This window comes from Panthera leo, chromosome A1 (assembly GCF_018350215.1).
Source record: "Panthera leo isolate Ple1 chromosome A1, P.leo_Ple1_pat1.1, whole genome shotgun sequence".
NCBI lineage: Eukaryota > Metazoa > Chordata > Mammalia > Carnivora > Felidae > Panthera > Panthera leo.
Window position 1 is genome coordinate 111,238,433 of NC_056679.1, and position 19,431 is coordinate 111,257,863.

The 19,431-nt window shown below is 49.9% G+C and overlaps 1 protein-coding gene across 14 annotated transcripts in view; it reads left to right on the top strand.

Annotated features, from left to right (window-relative positions):
- JADE2 (jade family PHD finger 2) overlaps window positions 1–19,431 on the top strand; it is a 132,225-nt gene that overhangs the window by 84,189 nt on the left and 28,605 nt on the right. For 9 of the 14 annotated variants that reach the window (XM_042935249.1, XM_042935137.1, XM_042935152.1 and 6 more), the window contains 3 exons: window positions 1,512–1,695; window positions 6,567–6,624; window positions 8,664–8,752. In XM_042935249.1, coding sequence (XP_042791183.1) covers window positions 6,567–6,624; window positions 8,664–8,752 — 147 coding nt within the window. In that variant the 5' untranslated portion in view covers window positions 1,512–1,695. Of the gene's footprint in view, window positions 1–1,273; window positions 1,416–1,511; window positions 1,696–6,566; window positions 6,625–8,663; window positions 8,753–19,431 lie in introns of those variants that run through there. The other 5 variants (XM_042935222.1, XM_042935241.1, XM_042935212.1 and 2 more) reach the window with 2 other exon arrangements.

Here is a 19,431-nt window from a genome sequence, read left to right on the forward strand (position 1 = left end):
CGGTGGCATTGACTCCCTCCCTTCACTGGTAAAATTCCCAGTAGGACATTTGGCAAAAGGGCCATGCAAGGAGCTGCCAACCGGGCCTGGCCCTGTTTCCTGGGTTCCCAGGGTGCTGGCTTCTCCCCTACCCTGACTTCCTCTCTCACCTTAGGGCCCCAAGTGAACGCACCATCCCTCCCATCTCTTCTTCCTCAGGCGGGTTGGGACTTGCAAAGCGATCTAACAAGCAGAGGAGGAAAATAACAACAGAATAACTGTAAGGGGAAGGAATGAGTAATAAAGCCGACCCAGGCAGGGAGGAGGGCTTTCATGTTTAAGAGATGCTATTTGCTTTTTAGGTCACAGGCTGCAAAACAGGCTTTGATCCGAAGTGGGCGAATAATTTATTGAGAAAGTTTGCATGGTAGGGGAAAAAAAAGGGATGTTTGTTTGATCTGGAGCCCTCTCAGTTGTCCCAAGTGCTGTTGGCTGTTGTTTGGAGTGGAAAAGCATTTGGTTCTACAGCAAATGCCTCGCAGAGGGAAGTCCTCGCCCCAGGCAGCAGGACTTGCAGTGAATATTGGTTTTGAAACTGTTTGGCCAAAGGTCTCTCCAGCACTTTTGGAGATGAAGTGTTTAAGGACAAAGTTGTTTGGACTCAGGATGCAGCAAATGTTTCCAGAACATTTCCCATCCAACGTGCTTTTTCTTTCCCTAAATTTCATGGCTAAATGGCCAGTAACATTATTCCAAGAGAGCTTCCACTTGCCTTTCATTGACAGGTGAGGTGGGATTGCTGGTCCCAGCCCCCAGATGTACCCTGGAGTCTTGAGGGTAGACCTCCGACACTGACTACCACATCCTTGACGGGGGCGGGGGTGGGGGGACAGCGGGGAGCAGGGTGCTCTAGTTAACCGGGGTTCCAGGTAACAGGAAGGTAGTTGTCTTACACCCAAGACCCAGTTCAGTGACTTCCAGTCCAAATTCTTGACAACTCATCCACCAGGCTCTGTAGGCCTTACAGTTAGTTCTGTGTTTAGGTGCTCCAAGGAAAGACCAGGTTGTGAGGAGGTATTCCTGGCCTGCTTTGTGCAGATCCACATAGGATCCTGACCGTGTGGCTTAAAGTTTAGGAACCCAGGAAGGTTCTCAAATAACCCATAGGAATCTGGAGTACGTCAGCCACACTCTGGGGTTGTAGGCCTGTGCAGGTTAGCCCCGGGGGGGGGGGGGGGCGGGGGCGCATGGTATACCACCTGGAGTCAGAAAGCCTGGGTTCGAATGCTAGCTATGCAGTCACCAACTGTAACAGTGCTCTGTGCCTCACTTTCTTCATCTGTAAGTAGGGTTAGTAACAGTCTGTATCCCATGATTGGTGTATGGATTAAGCAATATATTGCATAAAGAAGATTAAACCCAAAGCCAGGCATGTGGTAAGCACTTGATTAGCATTAGCCATTTTTACTATTATTATTAATGATCTGGAGAGGGCCCAAATGCAGCTTTGACCTTTGATCTCTCCCCTTTAGGCTAGGCCAGAGAGCCAGCTCCCTTCTCTGAAGAAGGGATGAGAAGGACCCTGCAGTTGCCAATGGGCAGCCATCTGTGGGAGCAAGTGGACTGAGCATTGCCCTCTGAGGTGGAGGGTAGGGTGAGAAGGTGCCGAAGGACAAAGTAGACAAAGCCCCTTTTCATTCTTCCAGGATCCCCTAGGTATGTCCCCAGAACTGGGTTTGGAGGGTCGGTGTGGGCAGCGTGTTCCAGGGAGCTGGGTGCCCTCAGGGACACTTGGAATTGCAAGTGGGCAGTGATGAGCGTTGGAGGGGGGTTCAGGCTCCCCTCTGCTTGGAGAAGCAAGTTTGAGGATCTGTGTGTACAAAATCATTTTTTGTAATGGCAATTACTGTCCCTCAGAAGGCATTAAAGTTAATGAGAGATAGGAAAGACTGGGGCTCTGACCCCCGTTTAAAGCTGGTTTAAGAGTGTGCAGCTCTTGTTTTCTGAATGTCTGGCCTTCCCGACACAAGGAGGCTCTGAGGACAGGTTTTCCAGCCGAAATATCATTAAATTGTATTAGCATCTTATTACACACACGCCTAAGCGGTCTGCCTCAGACAGGGAGACTTTTTGTTTCTCTTTGAAAGATTGTGTCTGGAATGGTAAATTGCCTGCTTGAAAGCCGTTTTCCCCCCCTTTTTAAGGAGGAAGAAGAAGTCCTGCTGTGTGTGGTGGCGGGCAGGGCAGGCCTGGTGGCCCCCAGAGAGGAGAGGCCGGAGGCCAGGTTGGGGTGTTTTAACTGCCCAGGGAGCGGCTGCACTAGCAGGCCTGAAAGGCTCACTGTTCCCAGGGTCAGCTGGAAGGGCGTTAATGGAGGCCCAGGGTGTTTATTTGAGTTTATTTGTGGAGAGGTCTTTAAAGGGGGCTGGCATTGGGCATTGGTGTTTCAAGTCCAGACCCGAGGCCCCCACTAAGACCAATGGCTAGTGCTGCCAAGAAAACATCTGCCACCAAATTGCTGCCCTATTACTGAGTTGACATTGATCATTAGCCAGGAGCCCAACCAAATAAAGCCTCCTGGAAAATGTGTGAGGTTAAGATGGGGAAGGCAGGCTGTGAAAACAGGACGAAATCTTGGCCTGGGGTGTATGTTCCTGCAAGCTGCAGGCCAGCCAGCTGGGCTCTGTGCACCCCACACTTCTACAGGGAGGGGACAAGAATGCACTCAGCATCCCTGTGTATCAAACCCCTATTGTGTGCTGGACATAACACGAGCGGGCACTGGAGCTCCAGCAGAGATCCAGACAGACATGCTCCTTCCTCTCTTCTCCAAAGAGGACATTGAACAAGTAGCTCAACAGACACTAATCATGGTGGATGCTCTGAAGATGTTGAATAACCAGGTTGTGGATTTTCTTTAGATAAGGTAACTGGCATAAACCTCCTTGACCTTTAAGTTGAAATGTGAAGGATAGAAAGTCAGACATGCATAGACTACTAGAACCTTACAGCAGAGAGCGCAGCTTGTGCACTCGTCCTGAAGCATGGAATATTTGGCTTGTTTCAGGAAATGAAAGGAGACCAGTGTGGCTAGAAAGTGGTGAGGAAGGGGATAGTGGTCCATGTGAACTTGTTGAGGTAGGGAGGGGCCAGATCATGTAGGATATTGTGGTAAAGAGCTTGAATTTTGCCCTTTGATCAGCAGGAAGCCTTTGAAAGATTTTAAATAGGGGTATGACATGATCTGATTTATGTTTCTTTAAAGGTCATTTTGGCTGCTGTGTGGATTCTAGATTGAGGGGTGGAGGGGAGCAACAGTGGAAGGTGGGAGATGAATGAGGAGTCCAGGCAAGAGATGAGACTGGTTTGGACCAGTGTGGTAGCAGCAGAGATGAGGAAAAGTGGATGGATTCACAGTATGTTCTGGACAGAGAGCCCCCTGGACTTGCCAGGGGACTACTGTGGGGGCAGAGATTGCACAGAGAGGCTCTGGAAACTCTAGGACACCCACGCTCCCGAAGGAGAGCTTCTGCTCTCTGTCTCCAGGCTGGGGATGGTGTGGGAGGTGCAAAGGGAAGGAAAAGGGGACCCTTTTCTGGGGGTCACCTTTATCCCCCAAAGCAAACGCCTTGTGACACTGGGGTGTTTTTCCAGAGCCCACCTTGCTTTGGGAAAGATGGGAGGGGCCAGTGGAGAGAGAAAACCAGAGGCCAAGACCAAAGTGTTAGCAGCCCCCCACACACCCCACCTGGATTTCAGCTTTGGGGAAGGAGTCCTCCCTGTCTCCTAGCTGAGTTGGGGGTGGGGAGTCAGGGACAAAAGGCTGTCCCACAGGGAAACCCAAGCCTCATTTGGAGCTTCATTAGCCACTAACAGTGGAGGTTCACCTGAGGCAGGGAGGCCTTTGGAACAGACTTGGTTCAAAGGAAAGGAACTTCGCTAACAAAAAAAGTAGCTTCCCTCTGAAGCCTAGTTATTATTCCAATTAAGCCACACAAAATCTCCCTTAATAACACCCTACCCAGAAGAATTCTGGGGTGTTTTCACGGAGGGAAGGTTGGACTGGGAGCAGGCTGAGGGTGGGGTGTAGGTCTGAAAGCTGGCAGGTTACCTGTTGGTCCTTGGGCAACAGGAAACAGCATCACGAGAAGGGTGTTGGCAATCGAAGAGTCCTGTTATAGGAGTCCTTCCTTGCTGTACAGGAGCGCCTCAGGGCATTGGTAGGAGGACCCCTTACCTGGCCCAGGGTTCTCACGATATGACTAGCACTTATATGGAGAGCCAGCCACTGTGCTTAAGGTTTTACGCTGCTCTCATTTATCCTCACCAGCCGATTCTGGCCCACGGATGTGTTTTGTTAGGCCGTCTCAAAGTGTTTTTAAAAATTCTGAATCAGTTGCCAACATTTGAAGTTCAAGAGACTTCTGTAAAAATCCAGATAGAACCTTATCCTTTGGGAGGTATGTCTTTTCCAAGGTCTCTGTTCTCTTGAGGGGTAAAGCTAGGATTTGAACTCAGCACCCCTGAATCCAGAGCTTCTGCTTTTCTGCTTTGGGAAACGCTGTCTTGGAAGTGCCCTCTTTACTGGAAGTGGAGAGACATGGGCAAGACTTCAGGAGAAAACCGGTGGCTTGCGTTTATAGCACTTCTCCTCGCCCTGCCCCACCTGTGAGAGCACTGGGCTGGCAAGATGCAGGCTAGAGTCAGGGCCCTATCGAAGTCATCTTGTCACACTCAGAACCTGGAGGACTGTAAAGATGACAGCTGTGGGTGGCAGAGCATTATTGCCCCATTCAGTCCATGACCCAGGCCATGGGGCTGAAGTCTAAAGGTCAAGGGCACGTGCTCACAAGCTTTACAGTCTTAGGAAAGTCACTTAACCTCTGTGCTTCCTTTTCCTCATCTGCAAAAGGGAAGCAGTCATCATGCCCACTGGCACAGAAGGGCTGTTCTGAGGGTTTCGTGAGGTCCCTGTGTAGCAGGGCATCCCCCTTTTTCTGCCACAATGAGTGTTGAGCTATTTAACCTCCCTGGCACCCATGCCGCCCGTGTCCTCAGACCTCCCCCCTGCACCTCTGCACCCTCTGGAGAGCATGTTGCCTGCACCTTTGGAGCTGGCAGCAAGCAGCCCCAGTGAATGTTTTTGTCATCCTGATCCTACTGTTGGACACTGGAGTGGGGAGAAGCTCCTGACTAAGGTCAGGTCTGAGGCAGGAGCGTCCTGGCTGGCTCGGAGGTCTGGACAGTCATGCCCCTGCCCTGGAGAGCTAATGTTCCCTTGTCTCTGCAGGGCCACAGTAAGATAAAGGGAAACCCAGGGCTCGGCAGGAACAGACTTGGAGGGGTTGGCAGTGGCAGGCAGCCCATGGGAAGGTGGGGAACCTGGTTGGCCTGCAGCCGGGCTGGGCAGCAGGGGTTTTCTCTCTACTGACACTGGCTCCTTGCCCTTTACTGTGGGCAGTGAGGCAGCCCAGGTTCCAGACTAAGAGGGATGTGGTGGAAAATGCTTTGGGTCCTGAATCCCAGATCTCTTCTCACATTAGGACTCCAGCCACTGACTAGCTGTGAGACCCAAGGCAGGTGAACCAGCCACTTGGTGTGCTCCCCTCCAAGAGGAGTCAAAAGCAAGCTCTGCCACTCTGGGTTCTGCGGGATTCGAGGAAATGGTGGGTGGGAAAGCACTCCCAACAGGCAGGAGCTCACAGGGCACAAAGGCAGCTCAGTGTGGGCTCAGGGATCAGACCACGTGGATTCAAATCCCAGTTCAGCCAGTTACTAGCACAACAAGGTCCTGCACCACTCCAGAAAGGGGAGCCAATAGCTCGCAACTTCCGGGTTGTTAGGAACACGAGCTGAGGTAGTGTTGGTAGAGGAAAGAGCTCAGTATGGAGAGCTTCCCTTCTTACTTTGAAGTCAAATACTATAGTTGAGATAAAGTTGGTTTGAACTCTAATGTGGAGAAGGACATTGGGGGAGGGAGGGCAGCCCAGCCTAGGACCAGTCACCCTGGGCCTGGTGTGTCTCAGGGACCCAACTTGGAGCCATTCTGCCCCTACCCCTTTTCCACACCCCTCTGGCCACCACTCTCAGGATGTGCCCTTAGTGCTGTGTGAGCTGGCTTGTCTCTAAACTCACATGGCAATGGTCCCTCTGGAAGAATCTTGTTTCCTCTTCCTGCCCCTCCTCGGCACCCTGCAGAACACCAGTTATAACTCGATGGGAGTGGATTCTCTGGAAGGCCTGAGTTGCCTTGAGTGGAAGCTGGGGCTGGGCAGGCCCTAATCATTGTTCTGGGGCTGCTGACCCTCTTGCCCTCCTCCCTCTGTCGTCTTTGGCCAGACTCCTGCTCATCTGAGGCTCTGAGCTCAGGAAGTGGGAGATGCAGCCCCCTGCCCCACCCCCAGGAGTCCTGTGGGTGGGTGGGGAGAGGGCGAGGATGGCTGGGGAGAAGGCTACGGCAGCACCTATTCTCATTCTTCACTGCAGCAGGGGGGAGTATGGGGAGGTAGGTGATCAGGCAATTTTCTGAGAGATTGAGGATTTCCTGTGCCTCCTGTAAATGTAATGGGGCCTGCCTTTTGTTGCAGATGGAAGAGAAGAGGCGAAAATACTCCATCAGCAGCGACAACTCTGACACCACTGACAGTAAGGCCTTCCTGCTTGGGGCTCCTACAAGGAAAGCATTTAAATAATTAACAGGCCCACAGGCCCAGATTGGGGGAGGCTGCCCCATGGTCTCCATGTTGACGAAAGCATAAATCAGGCCAGGTCCTTGTGCTCCTACGAAAGTCTCCACACCCTGTGGCCTCCAGAGCCTCGTGTTCTATTCACCCTGTACCCTTTTATCCCCTAGGTCTCAGTCCCATGTGTTTTGATCTGGTTGGAAAAGATCAAATCCCCTCTGGGTGTTTGCATATGCTGCACCTGGCTCCTCAGAACACTTCCCGTTCCCTCTGGCCCTTCTGTTAAATCAGGGCCCTGTAGGAAGTCTCTACACAACGGACAGAAAACCTGTTTCTTTTTATTATAATTACCCGATATGAATATCATGTCCTAACGAGCCGTAAGCTCCTTGATGAGAGGGGTTATGTTTGGCTCACTGCTGTATCCCCAGCTTGATCCGGCACATAATAGGTGTTAAATAAATGCTTTTCGAGAGAGTTAATGAGACATTTTGGCAGTAGAATCTCAGAGGTAGACTTGTGTATGGGCTGGGTGTGGAAGCTGGATGTCCTGGGGTCAAGGGAGCCTCAAAGAAAAAGGGGTCAAAGAGAAAAGGGAGCTTAGGGAGCCTCTTCTCAAATTTGGGGGAGGTAAGGGAGGTTTGTATAGGGAGAGAGCTTTTCTCTGGTACCAAAAGGCAGCTCTTCCCAGATGCTGCAGGAACCTGGGCCTGCATGAAATAGCCAAGTAAGGAGTTCTGTTCTGCCCTATGTAGGAGAGGTACGCTGCCAGGCAGATCCCACCAACAGTGCATGCTGGTGGGAGCCCAGGCTGAGGAAGAGGCTGAACTAACTGCCAGGGAGGCTGGGCCTGGAGCCCTGTAGCTCTAAACCTCAGTCTGTTCATATGTGGTGAGCAACTGGGATTTGGGAGATCTCCAAGGCCCCTTGGAGCTCCTGGAGTTTCACAGCCCCCCAACAGCCTGAAGATAGATGCACCCAAGATGGCCAGTCCATCCCAGCCCCTTCCCTGCCTCCAGGTCTCGTTCACTGTCCTTTGGGGTCTGTTTGCTCAGCTTGGCTCTGGTGTCTAACCTGGCCAGCCCTTCTTCCCTGCAGCAGGAGATCACAGCATCCGGCCCTCTGTGGCCACAACCACACTGCCTGTGGCTTGTCTCAGTAGAGCCAAGAAGAACCGCATCCTCCGCTTCTAACTCCATTGCAGACGAAGGAACTCTTGAAGGCCAGGCACCTGCAAGAGTGGCTGTCTGGGCAGCTGCATCACAGTTGGGCAAGGGTACTCCCTTCCCACCAGCCCCCACCACTGTACACCCCCATGGCTGTTGCTCCTTTGACCCTTGGGGTGGAGGTCACAGTCTTTGAGTCCAGTAAGGGTCTTAGACCCTAATGATAATCGCTAATATTTATGGAGGCAGTGGTCTGTGCCAGGGACTGTACTGACACTTTACAGGCATAATACTATTTCATCCTCCCAACAACCTTTTCCCCCCATTTTAGAGAAGGGCAAACTGAGACTCCAAGAGGGTAAGTCATTTGCTCAGGGTGACAAGTTAGGAAATGGGTCTACTTGTAGCGTAGCGTTCTTCCCACCTCCCTTTTGTCCCTCTTTATATCCACTGGGCATCATCCCAGAGTATCTAAATCTGGGGCAGGAATGAAGAGTGGCCACAGAAGGCTTATTCTGGTCCTCCTTCACCAAGGAGGAAGCAGAGGACCAAAGAGGGCAAGGAACTTGTCACGGGTCATACAGTAAACTAATACTGAGTCCTGGCCACTGCCTTTTATTTCCTAAGTCCCTTATGCTTGGTGAGTGGAGGAAGTATTCATGTCCGCATTCATCATTGATGAAGTCCAGAGCAGGGACAGGTGCTCACAGAGGTTTCCACCTGCTGAACATTCAAGCCAGACCCTTCCTTACAGGCTTCCTATCCTTGGATGTGGGTGGGTGGGTGGTGTTCCCTGCCTTCCAGGGGCCCCTAATGGGCTGTGCTCTCTCTGCAGGTCACGCTACATCTGCATCAAGATGCTCCAAACTGCCCAGCAGCACCAAGTCGGGCTGGCCCCGGCAGAACGAAAAGAAGCCCTCCGAGGTGGGTAGTGACAGGTGTCCAGAGAAAGATGAAGCAGTGGTGGAGAAGCCACAGGAGAAGAGACCTGTGGACGGTTAAGGGAATAAAACTCTGCAGATGTATGGGAGAGAGCGTTCCTGGCAGAGGGTCCAGTCACCAGAGCGAGGCCAGAGTGGTTGAGTGGAATGAATGGGAGGAGGGGGTGTGGATGCCAAGCTTTGTAGGATGTTGTAAAAATGTTCCAAGTGAGCTGAGCAAGAAGAGAAGCCTTTCAAGGATCATAAGCAGGGTAATGACATAGCCTGATGTTTTAATAAAAGGCCCCACTGACTGCTGTGAGGAGAAAGGAGGACTCTTTTGCACTTGTCCAGAAGAAAAGCAGTGGTGGCTGAGAGCTGAGTAGTAGCAGTGGAGAAAGAAGCAGTAGGATTTGGGAGTTCTGGTGGCTAAGCCAAGGGTGATGGGATGTGCTGATACAGGGGTGACGGCTGTGGTCCTCGGGATCACCTATCCAGTTAGGTCATCTGCTCCTTATTCTTCCTGTTTCACCTGCATTCTAAGTCTTCCTTACTCTGACATGGGATGTTTCTTGTGGCAGGTAGAGGTGTTTGACTTCTTGAACTGTGGAGAAGTGTGTCAGGGGTGGGTAGTGCTGGACATGCGGGGCCATCGTGATCCTGCTTCTTGTGGCCACTGACAAATCACATCCTAGGGCCACATCACTCTCTTTCAGGTCTTCAGTGCATTGCACTGGGGACAGCAGATGCCCTTGGCCCAGACGCAATTGAAAGAGCATTGAACACCCAAGAAGCAGGGGGTTTGAATCTGGGCCTTAAGAGAGACATTGTTCTGTAGCCTACAGAGTAGCCAGGAGCTGGGCTGAACACTTGACTTTTTTAATCCTTAAAAGTAACTTAGGGTTCTCAATCCTCCTCTTACAGTAAAGAAATTGAGGATCTGCATAGCCAGGACTTGATGTTCTTGAGGCCAGTAGTGCCAAGGATAGAAGGGCCTAGAGTCTTGAGGCAGAGCTCCTGACTTGGAGTGGGGGAGGGTATCTTTGTTCTGAGTCTGGAGTCCTCTCTCCCCACTAACCACAGGGGCATTCATGACTATGGGGGCCAATCCTGAGCAGCAGTAGTTAGCCAGCCCCTAGGATGCAGTGGAGGCATCTTTTGTAGAACCTTGCATATGAAAAATAACTCCCCAGGTCCTGGAGCTGGCCTAGCCTAGGACTTTTGTATGTTTGGCGGGGGAGGGCAGGTAGTTGAGACCCGATGTCTCCCATCCCCATCCTTTAACTTAGTGTCTTCTTTTGGCCCTGTGGGAGAGGGGTGGAGATGGAAGGAGATACCTCTAGGAATGCCGTGAGGACTGGAACAAGAGGTGGGCAGGAGGATGCTGTTTTGAGATTCTTAGTGCCCTCGTGGACTAGCCCTGCTCAGTGGCTGTATGGGATGTGCTCAAGGGCACTGGGACATAAGAGGCAGAGTGTGCTCTAGAGCCCTGGGAGCCTCTGGGGCTGCCTTTCTGCTCCTCCACCCTTATTCCCCACCTGTCCTCCCACCCTCTTCTTAGAGCCACAGGGGCTCCCCAGTGGCTATGGTTGAATTAGTAAAACAATAGCCACCTATATGTGCCTTCCAAGTACCTAGGAAACAGGAATTCTCTTCCCATTTTGGAGATGAGGATTTTGCCTGCCCCTGCTCTCAATGTTGGAGAAGAGATGGGCAGTTCTGGGGAGCTCCTGGGGCTGGCTGGTTCCCCAGACTCTGCCTACCCTGCTTCCTCCAAGCTCCAGGAGGAGGTGGGGCCATTTCTCAGGGTAGAAATCCCAGGGGCAGGACTGCCATCTCTATCCTGGATAGGCCAGGGGCTGGGAGGAAACAGGTGTCTGCAAAGGCCGAGGGGAAAGAGTGATTTGCATGGGGTTGAAAATTCCCCTCCCTCTTGGGTTTTCCAGCACAGAGCCTTTGAACCTTTCTCCACCTAAAAATAGAGTTAAATCATCAAAAGGCCGTTGATGCCAGCAGGCCTTGCTGGCTACTGGTTGTGCATGGCTCTGGGTTCGAGCCCAGGGGCCTCTGCAGGCAGCTCTGAGGCCTGACTGGCATCACCTGCCCTCAAGTCCTGGGCTCCAGGAGGCCCTCAAGTCCTGGGCTCCAGGAGGGCTGAGGAAGTCCTCACTGCCTTGAACTGTCGCCAAGGACAAGCTTTTCCTCCCACAGCAGGCTGGAGTGCAGCCCGTGAGGTTTCCCTTGTCCCCTAAGTGAGGAGGCTGAGCCATAGCCGGCATAAATTCCAAGTGATCGTGGGGCCGAGAGGAAACCATCAATTAAAGCTTCCAAATTATTTGGCTCATGAGAAGGCAGAGATGAAAAGCAACGATTTGGCGGCAGATAACGTTAACACTAAATCTCCTCTCTGGGCTGTTCCCCTCTCTTTCTGTGAATGGGTTGGAGAGGCGGGCCTTTAGAGTCTCCTGGGCCTGGGGACCAAGGGCTTTGGTCGCCCTGGTGAAAGGGGATCTGGGAGTCCCAACTCTCCAGTACTCTAAAGTAAGACACCTGTGGCGTAGTTGTCAGTCTGGCCCACGGTCCCAGCTACAGTGTTTGCAAATTGATGTGCATGGTACATTCCCCTCCCTGGTGGGGAACCCTTGGTTCCCTTTGTCTCTTCATCTCTGAATGTGGACAGTGATGGCATGGGGGATTTGAGGGCCAGGAGTATATAGCATAGCAGCAGTACCAACACCTAGTTAAGCCAAAAGCCACAGAAAGGGCTGGGCTTGGGTTTATGCCAGATGGACGACTGGCCCTGTGATGACCTTCCAGGGGCTGCACTTCCCAGTGCACCCGAAGGTATAAATCTCAGAGCCCCATCTACACTGGAGTAAGGTGCTGTAGGGCAGAAAAAAGTGTTCGGATCAGGAGTCAGGACCCTGGACAGGGCTGAGGCCTTGAGACCCAGCTTCCCCTCTGGCCTGTAACCAGTGGGTGGCCTCCCTCAGCCAGAGTGGGGGGTGGGGGGGGGGAAGTACAGGTCTCAGTACTGGAGGTGAAGGGACAGGCCCCGGGATTCTTGAGAGGCTGGATTTTTGGTGAAAGTGAACCAAGTCTGAAGTTGGCCCCTTTGGTAGTAGAAGGAAAAGGTAGTGTTGACCCCAAGGACACAGGCTGCCCCCTTCCTCTGTTCTGTCTGCCTATAGGATCCCAACAAAGCTGAGATTTGTCGCTTAAGGCTTAAGTCCTGAAGGAGTAGAAGGGATTAGCCTGCCCTGGGAAGGTGGTACTAGTGTATAAACCATGCTGAGGCCTTGGATTTCTGGCCTGGCTTGTCTGACCAGATGGTATAACCATTATTGGTGCTTAACACTTTGTGGGACCTATTTCTGAGAATCTGATGGAATCCCATAGATTATTCTTTTAAATACTAATACCGGGCCCCCATCCCACCTCACCCCCAGGAATTCTGACTTAAATGGCCTGGAGTGTAGTCCCAAGTATCTGTTCTTTTTTAAAGCCCTTTTGTTGGTCTACTGCCACAGACCTTTCTCCTTAATTTACTAAGACAGGAGGTCCTGGCTTGATCCTTCCTGGAAGGACCCTGAGGTTAAAGGAGGAAGAGGAGGCTTTCCAGCCTGTTTCAGTGAACTAAGCAAAAGCAGGGAGTGTGGTTGAGGGCAGGCCCCCAGCTGACCCCTACTCACATAGTGGCCAGGGGGACAGACAGGTTTCCATCGCCCTGGCCGAGCTGTGAAGGAGTTCTGGAGGAGAAATGAGGCCAGCCCCCTGGGTTGGAGGCTGCTGTTTGAGGCTGTGTCTTCCTCAGGCCTGGGCAGAAAGGTAGAAGGAAGGGCAGGCCGAGTGGTGGGGTTTCCCCCCCAGACAGGGTTTTCAGGAAGTCTGAGTCCCCGGAAATCAGCCAGTGGGCAGGGACATGGGTCTCCAGGACCCAAGAGCTACTGATAATGATTAAACTCAGCAAGCACTTGAGAACGCCTGATAGGCCCAGCTGAGTGCTAGGGGTACAGAAAATGCAGGCCCTGTCCCCGGGGAACTGGTCCTTTGACTGGCAGCAGGATGCAGGTGCTACACAGGAAAGTGTCCGTTATGGGAGGTGCAGCCAGCTTTGCCACTGAGGAGCTCTGTGACTTTGGGCAAGTGACTCTATCTCCCTGAGCCTGCAAGTCGTTATCTGTAGAGCCCTGTCATGGAGTTTCTGTTCAGTAGATAGGACTGTCCTTTGCTGAGGCCTCTGAAGCCTGAAGGTGGAGGAGATCCCAGAAATAACTGGAGGTAAAACTGGCCTCCCTGGGGTCAAAGCCTTGATGGTCCCAGAACAGGGTAGGTAGGAATTGGGACCTGACCGTCAGCTTCCTTTGCAGGCCCTGGTGACAAATCAGTATATCCCTAGAGGAGAGAATAGGGCCTCTCTGCGGGTTCCACAGGGGCCCTTCACCAATGCTCAGCTTCTTGCCCTAGGGGAAGAAGGGGCATGCCAGAAAAAAGTGATTCTTGTGAACAGTTTCTGTCACCACTGAGGTGTCTGCCAGAACCAGTGTCCGTGAAAGTTCCTATAGAAGTCTCCCCCACCCCTTCCGAAAAAGCAGCAAGTGAAGAGCAAGGATGAAGCTTATTGGCTTGACCTGTTGTTTCTAAAAATGGGACCCTTCTACCTTGGGTGAAGGCACGGGTAGCCAGAATGTGTTGCTGAGATGCAAAACCACAGGATAAATAAGATGTTTTCCTGGAGTACAGGTGCTATGCAGGTGTTTGAAATGACAGATTTTATATTAAAACAGTGATGGCATATATTGTAACAAAATGCCCATAATCTTGAGAGGTCAAACAGGAGAAATCGAAAAAGGTTTCATGTTTGCCCTGTGGTCTTAAGCTATGTTTATAGCCAGCGGCTCCTCTGCCGCCCCATGAGGCAGTAAGGCAGCCAGGCGGGCGATAAAGGGGAGCCCTTCCACTGGGTTAAGTGCCTACTTTCTGAGACTCTCACCGCCTTCCTCTGGGGTGGGGGGCAGAATCCACTGCTAGTATAGTTGGAAACACGACTGCTCCCACCAGCTGGAAATTCCTCCTGGCCTCTGGGGCTTCTCTTGCAAAAGAAATGTGTGTAATAAATTCTTTAAAGAGCAGGAAGTGCTGTTATCCTTGTGAAAGAGAAAGAGGGTGTGTGTGAGAGAGACAGAGACAGAGAGAGAGGAGGGGGGAGAAGTGTCTGACCAAATTAACCTAGTGGTAGCTTGGATGGGACTGGGCAGAGTGTGGCTATGCTCAGAGTGCTTCTCTGATGTTTTATGCCTAATTTAAGTTTGTTCTTGGCTTGAGATATTTTTATCGTGTTCCAGCCCAAGAAAGAGTTCTTTTTTTTTCTCATATAAAAGTATCCTATTTATCTCAATGACACCTATAAAGGAATTAAACTACACACTAATAAAAATATTTAATTGATAAAAATTCAAACAAAAATTCCCAAAAAAGTAGTAAGGCCAAGGAAATACCCTCATCAATTAATCTCAAAACTTCACTGTAAAAGTAGTCTAAAAAATTTTCATTGCAAAAACCTCATATAACGTTACCTACTATTATCAGTATTATCACTAATTACCACTTGACTACATTTTATATCATCTAGTCTAGCACAAGAAGAAAAGTTATTGAAGATCAAAACACATGCATATGCTTCTTCAATATCAAAGTATTATCTGTATTATTAGGAACTTCAGGTTTATAAGCAAAGGGTTCTGATCAAATAAACTGACCCAAAGAGTCTTAACAATCCCCTCAGCCTATGAACTGGTCTTCTTTCTGACTCTAGGCCCTGGCCTCTCTTTTCTTAGAGCATTTTCTTTTTTTTTTAAAATTAATTAATTAATTAATTAATTATTTTTAATTTTATTTTTTAAAATTTACATCCAAATTAGTTAGCATATAGTGCAACAATGATTTCAGGGGTGGATTCCTTAATGCCTGTTACCCATTTAGCCCATCCCCCCTCCCACAACCCAACCAGTAATCCTCAGTTTGTTCTCCATATTTATGAGTCTCTTCTGTTTTGTCCCCCTCCCTGTTTTTATACTATTTTTGCTTCCCTTCCCTTATGTTCATCTGTTTGTCTCTTAAAGTCCTCATATGAGTGAAGTCATATGATTTTTGTCTTTCTCTGACTAATTTCACTTAGCATAATACCCTCTAGTTCCATCCACGTAGTTGCAGATGGCAAGATGTCGTTCTTTTTGATTGCCGAGTAATACTCCATTGTATATATATATATATCACATCTTCTTTATCCATTCATGCATCGATGGACATTTGGGCTCTTTCCATACTTTGGCTATTGTTGATAGTGCTGCTATAAACATGGGGGTGCATGTGTCCCTTCGACACAGCACACCTGTATCCCGTGGATAAATGCCTAGTAGTGCAATTGCTGGGTCATAGGGTACTTCTATTTTTAGTTTTTTGAGGAACCTCCACACTGTTTTCCAGAGTGGCTGCACCAGCTTGCATTCCCAAAGAAAAAGTTCTTAAAAGAAGAAATATCTGGCTGGTTCCTTGGCAGTATTGCAGTGATTAAAGTACAATGCAGGCCTCAAATGAGTGGTTTACTTCTTTGAGTCTCAGTTTTCTCTGTCTGTAAAATGGGGGTAATATGAATTAGGTGAGGTTAAGCGTGTGTGTGTGTGTGTGTGTGTGTGTGTGTGTGTGTGTGTATGTATGTGTATGTATATATCACGTACAAAAAGCATTTAGCATGCACCTTGTTTTAACAGGACAATGACTTTTCAACATAAGCTATTGTTTCTAAAGAGATGAAGTGCTCAGAAAAAGCAATTGTGATTTAAAATGAGGTATTTGGAGGGTGCCTGGGTGGCTCAGTCAGTTAAGTATCCAACTTCACCTCAGGTCATGATCTCGCAGTCCATGAGTTTGAACCCTGTGTCAGGCTCTGTGCTGACAGTTCAGAGCCTGGAGCCTGCTTTGGATTCTGTCTCCCTCTCTCTCTGTCCTTCCCCTGCTTGCATTCTCTCTCTCTCTCTCTCTCTCTCTCCCCCTCAAAAATAAACAAACATTAAATAAATAAACAAAACGAGGTATTTGGTGGTAATTTCACTTGGCTTTTTCAAGACAGACCCTCCATTTTGGGGGAGATTAGGAGGAGGGTGCCACTCCTACCTTTACTCCTAATGTGGGCAGAGGTCAAGGAGAGGCAGGCACTCTTGGCCAAAGCTGTTTTCATTGGCTTTGGGACAGTGACCAAGACCAGTTCCTAAAGTCCACCTGGAGGGACCTTTCAGTTCAGCCCCCTGCCTCCACTCTCCCTACTAGGCAGGACAGGAAGCTTCAGAGTTTAATCATACTTAGACAAATCCTGGGGTTCATTCATTCATTCATTCATTTGTTGTAAACCATTTCTTTTTCATTTTCTTTTTCTTGTTTTTTTTTTTTTTTGAGAGAGAGAGGGGGCAAATGAGTGAGGGTGGAGTGAGAGAGAGAGAGAGAGAGAGAGAAGTGGGGCTCACCCAGTGCAGGGCTTGAGCTTGCAAACTGTGATTTCATGTCCTGAGCCAAAGTCAGATGCTTAACTGGCTGAGCCATCCAGGTGCCCTGTTGTACCCCATTTCTTGAGTACCTGGTGCATGCCAGGCACTGTGCTGTAGAGAGGCACCATGATAAACCAGACACATGCAGTCTCTGCTTTTCTCAGCTTAATTACTAGAGGAGATGGACATTAAACAAATTATTACACAAATAATCATATATTATAATTATGACAAGTGCTGGAACCTTTCCTTAAGTAACTGAACTTCCTCTTGATGTCTCTTGGTCTGAAATACTGTCTGATACAATAATTCCCCCTTGAGAAAAGGAAACAGGCCAAGGTCCCAGGGTGAAATATTCAAATAACATCCACAAGTCTTGTGATCACATACGAAATACGAGAGCTCTGTGCATAGCATAGTGAAAGTTGCCTGTTGTCACTGTCTTTGCTTCAGGAGGTCGTACCAGACTCCACTGATGGTTTCTGGCAGAGTCTGTTTGGGGTTCTTCCTGGGGAAGTAGGTGTGGAAAACCAGACAGATGGCTCAGTGGCTGTAGTCTTCAGTCTCAGGAAAAGGAAATGGAGTTCAAGGCCATGTGCATTGTTGCTAGATCTGGGGAGAACACGGTCTTCGGCTCCCTCCAGAGCCATGTTGGCACTTTGGCATTCAGACTGGTTATTAAACATTCTTCATACTGTTTGAAGTTTTAGACCTTTAACCATTCTTCATACTGTTTGAAGAAGCTACAATTAACATCTCCCAGGCAGCTCAGAACTTGGTTGCTAGGCAGCAGACCTTTAAAGACAATTTGTCATTTTCTGCCATAAGAGAAAAAATAGTAAACATTCACATTCTTGGAAAATTGCTGTTTTCCAACTTCCAACTTTCTCGCCATGACAAGGCCTCCAGTTCATCAGCGTCCATTTTATTCTTTATTTAGTTTTCATAAATAATTCAAAGGCATTTTAGGAGAGTAATTGAGCTTCTTTCAATCCTGTTTAGAACAAAAAGGATGTTTGGGTGATAGTTGGGTTGCCATATTTGTGGGCAGGTTTTATATAAATGCACAGAGGCTCCTTTGGAAGGTACAGAGTACCAAGGTGCCCAGCTTATATGTAGCCTTGGGCAGTAACCCAAGAAAGTGGTGGTAGATTCGTGAAAGGCTTTTGAGTCATTCAGCCTTTGTTGGCACCTCACATGTGCTAGGCCCTATGTACACTGTTGGGCCCCAGCCTGTGACCCAGCTGGACCTCACTGAACTCACTTCCTTCATGTGGGGGCTATGGAGTAGGAAACCAGGGGATTCCAATACAGGACCTGTGGGAGTTCACAGGAAGCCCAGAACCCAGCCTGGGATCCGGGAAGGTTTCCCAGAGCACATGTGGACCCGTCTGAGACCTCCAAGATGAAACAGGCCAGCCCCACTTTGGCAAGAGACAAGAGCGTCCCAGCAGGGTCCTCCCATGTGCCAAGAGTGAAAAGTGCTCAGGAGACTGAAGTGTATTTGTGTGGCCACAGGGCCTGGTAGGCCCTACAGCTCAGCCTGAGGGAACAGTGGAAGGCCATTCAAGGGCTTGGAGTTTGCAAAGACCACCATCTAATTTACATAGTCCAGCGTTTGGGGAAGCTATCTGATTTGGCTTCTGTGCAGGTAATGAGCAAGTGGCCAGAAGGGGCAGAGGGGCTGTGGGGGGTGTTGGGTGGCTCATGGGCTAGGATCCTGTGCCACTTGCAGCATATAGGACCTTGTGTAGGTTATTTAACTAACTTTAGTTTCAGAATAGGGATGATGGTAGCATCTACCTCACAGAGTTAGTGTAAGGACTCAAATTAATTGAAGAACTGCCTTTAGACTGGTGCTGAATACCCAGTGCTCCTTAAGTGCTGGCTGCTACTATTAGGATATTGCTCCCCTGCCTGAATTTCCATCAGTCCCCTGCCCAAAAGGACCACTGTGTCCAGTCTGCCGCCTGCTACCTAAGTGACCTAGGATGAAACTTGGAACTGTCTTGGGGCTAGTCCCTCTCTCTTTCTCTCTCTCTCTCTCTCTCCCCCTTTCTCCCTCCCTCCTGAATCTCTGATCCAGTTGAGCCTGGGATCCCTTCCTGCAGAGTTCCAGTGCCACTCCTGTTCCTACCTCAGGGCCACCTCTCCCCTGCTGGTGTGGCTTGACATTCTGGCTTCCCAGACTCCAGCTTGGGTAGTGTGCTGGTCCTTAGGCTTTGAGCCCTGCTTGGGGATTTCAACTCTGCATATATCCGTGAGGTATCTCACCCTGTTAGTGCGTGTTCAAAAAGCTCTGCCAAGGGGCGCCTGGGTGGCTCAGTCGGTTATGCGTCCGACTTCAGCTCAGGTCACGATCTTGCGGTCCGTGAGTTCGAGCCCCACGTAGGGCTCTGGGCTGATGGCACAGAGCCTGGAGCCTGCTTCTGATTCTGTGTCTCCCTCTCTCTCTCTGCCCCTCCCCCGTTCGTGCTCTGTCTCTCTCTGTCTCAAAAATAAAAAACGTTAAAAAAAAAAAAAAAAGCTCTGCCAAGGAGCCAGCTGGGGGTCTCAGACTCCTCAGATAATTCCCCAGAGAGGGCCATTCATTCATTCTTTCATTCATTCATTTCATCACTATTTACTAAACACCTGCTAGGTGGCAGTCTTTATGCCAGGCACTGAGAACATAGCAGAACACAGGACTGCTTTGGCAGGGGAGATGGCAACAAACAAACCACAGGAGCACACCAGTTAATTGTGGGGGTGTTAAGTGCTGGGACGAGAGGCAGGATAACAGGGTGGAACATGGCTCTGTGGGGCAGTTGGTGCTCCCTGAGTCAAGGTGATCAGGGAAAGGAATCCTGAAAGAGATGATGCTTATACTATAGCACAGGATGAGAGAACTGCAAAAGGTTTCAGGCTTACCCGTGCCTTTTTGGAGGGGCACTTAGTGACTGTAGTGAAGGGTTGATTTCTGGAGCAAGGTGATACGCCCTCTGGGTGGGAGGCTCCCCATGGCATTGGAGTGACAGGGCTTCGACCTATACCACTTGGCTTACCTGGATCAGGAGAATTTGGAGGCAGTGACGAGCTGACTATGGGTTCCATTCACCCCACCAGGTCCTGTCCTGGGGCCCAGAGGGGAATAGCCCAGCTC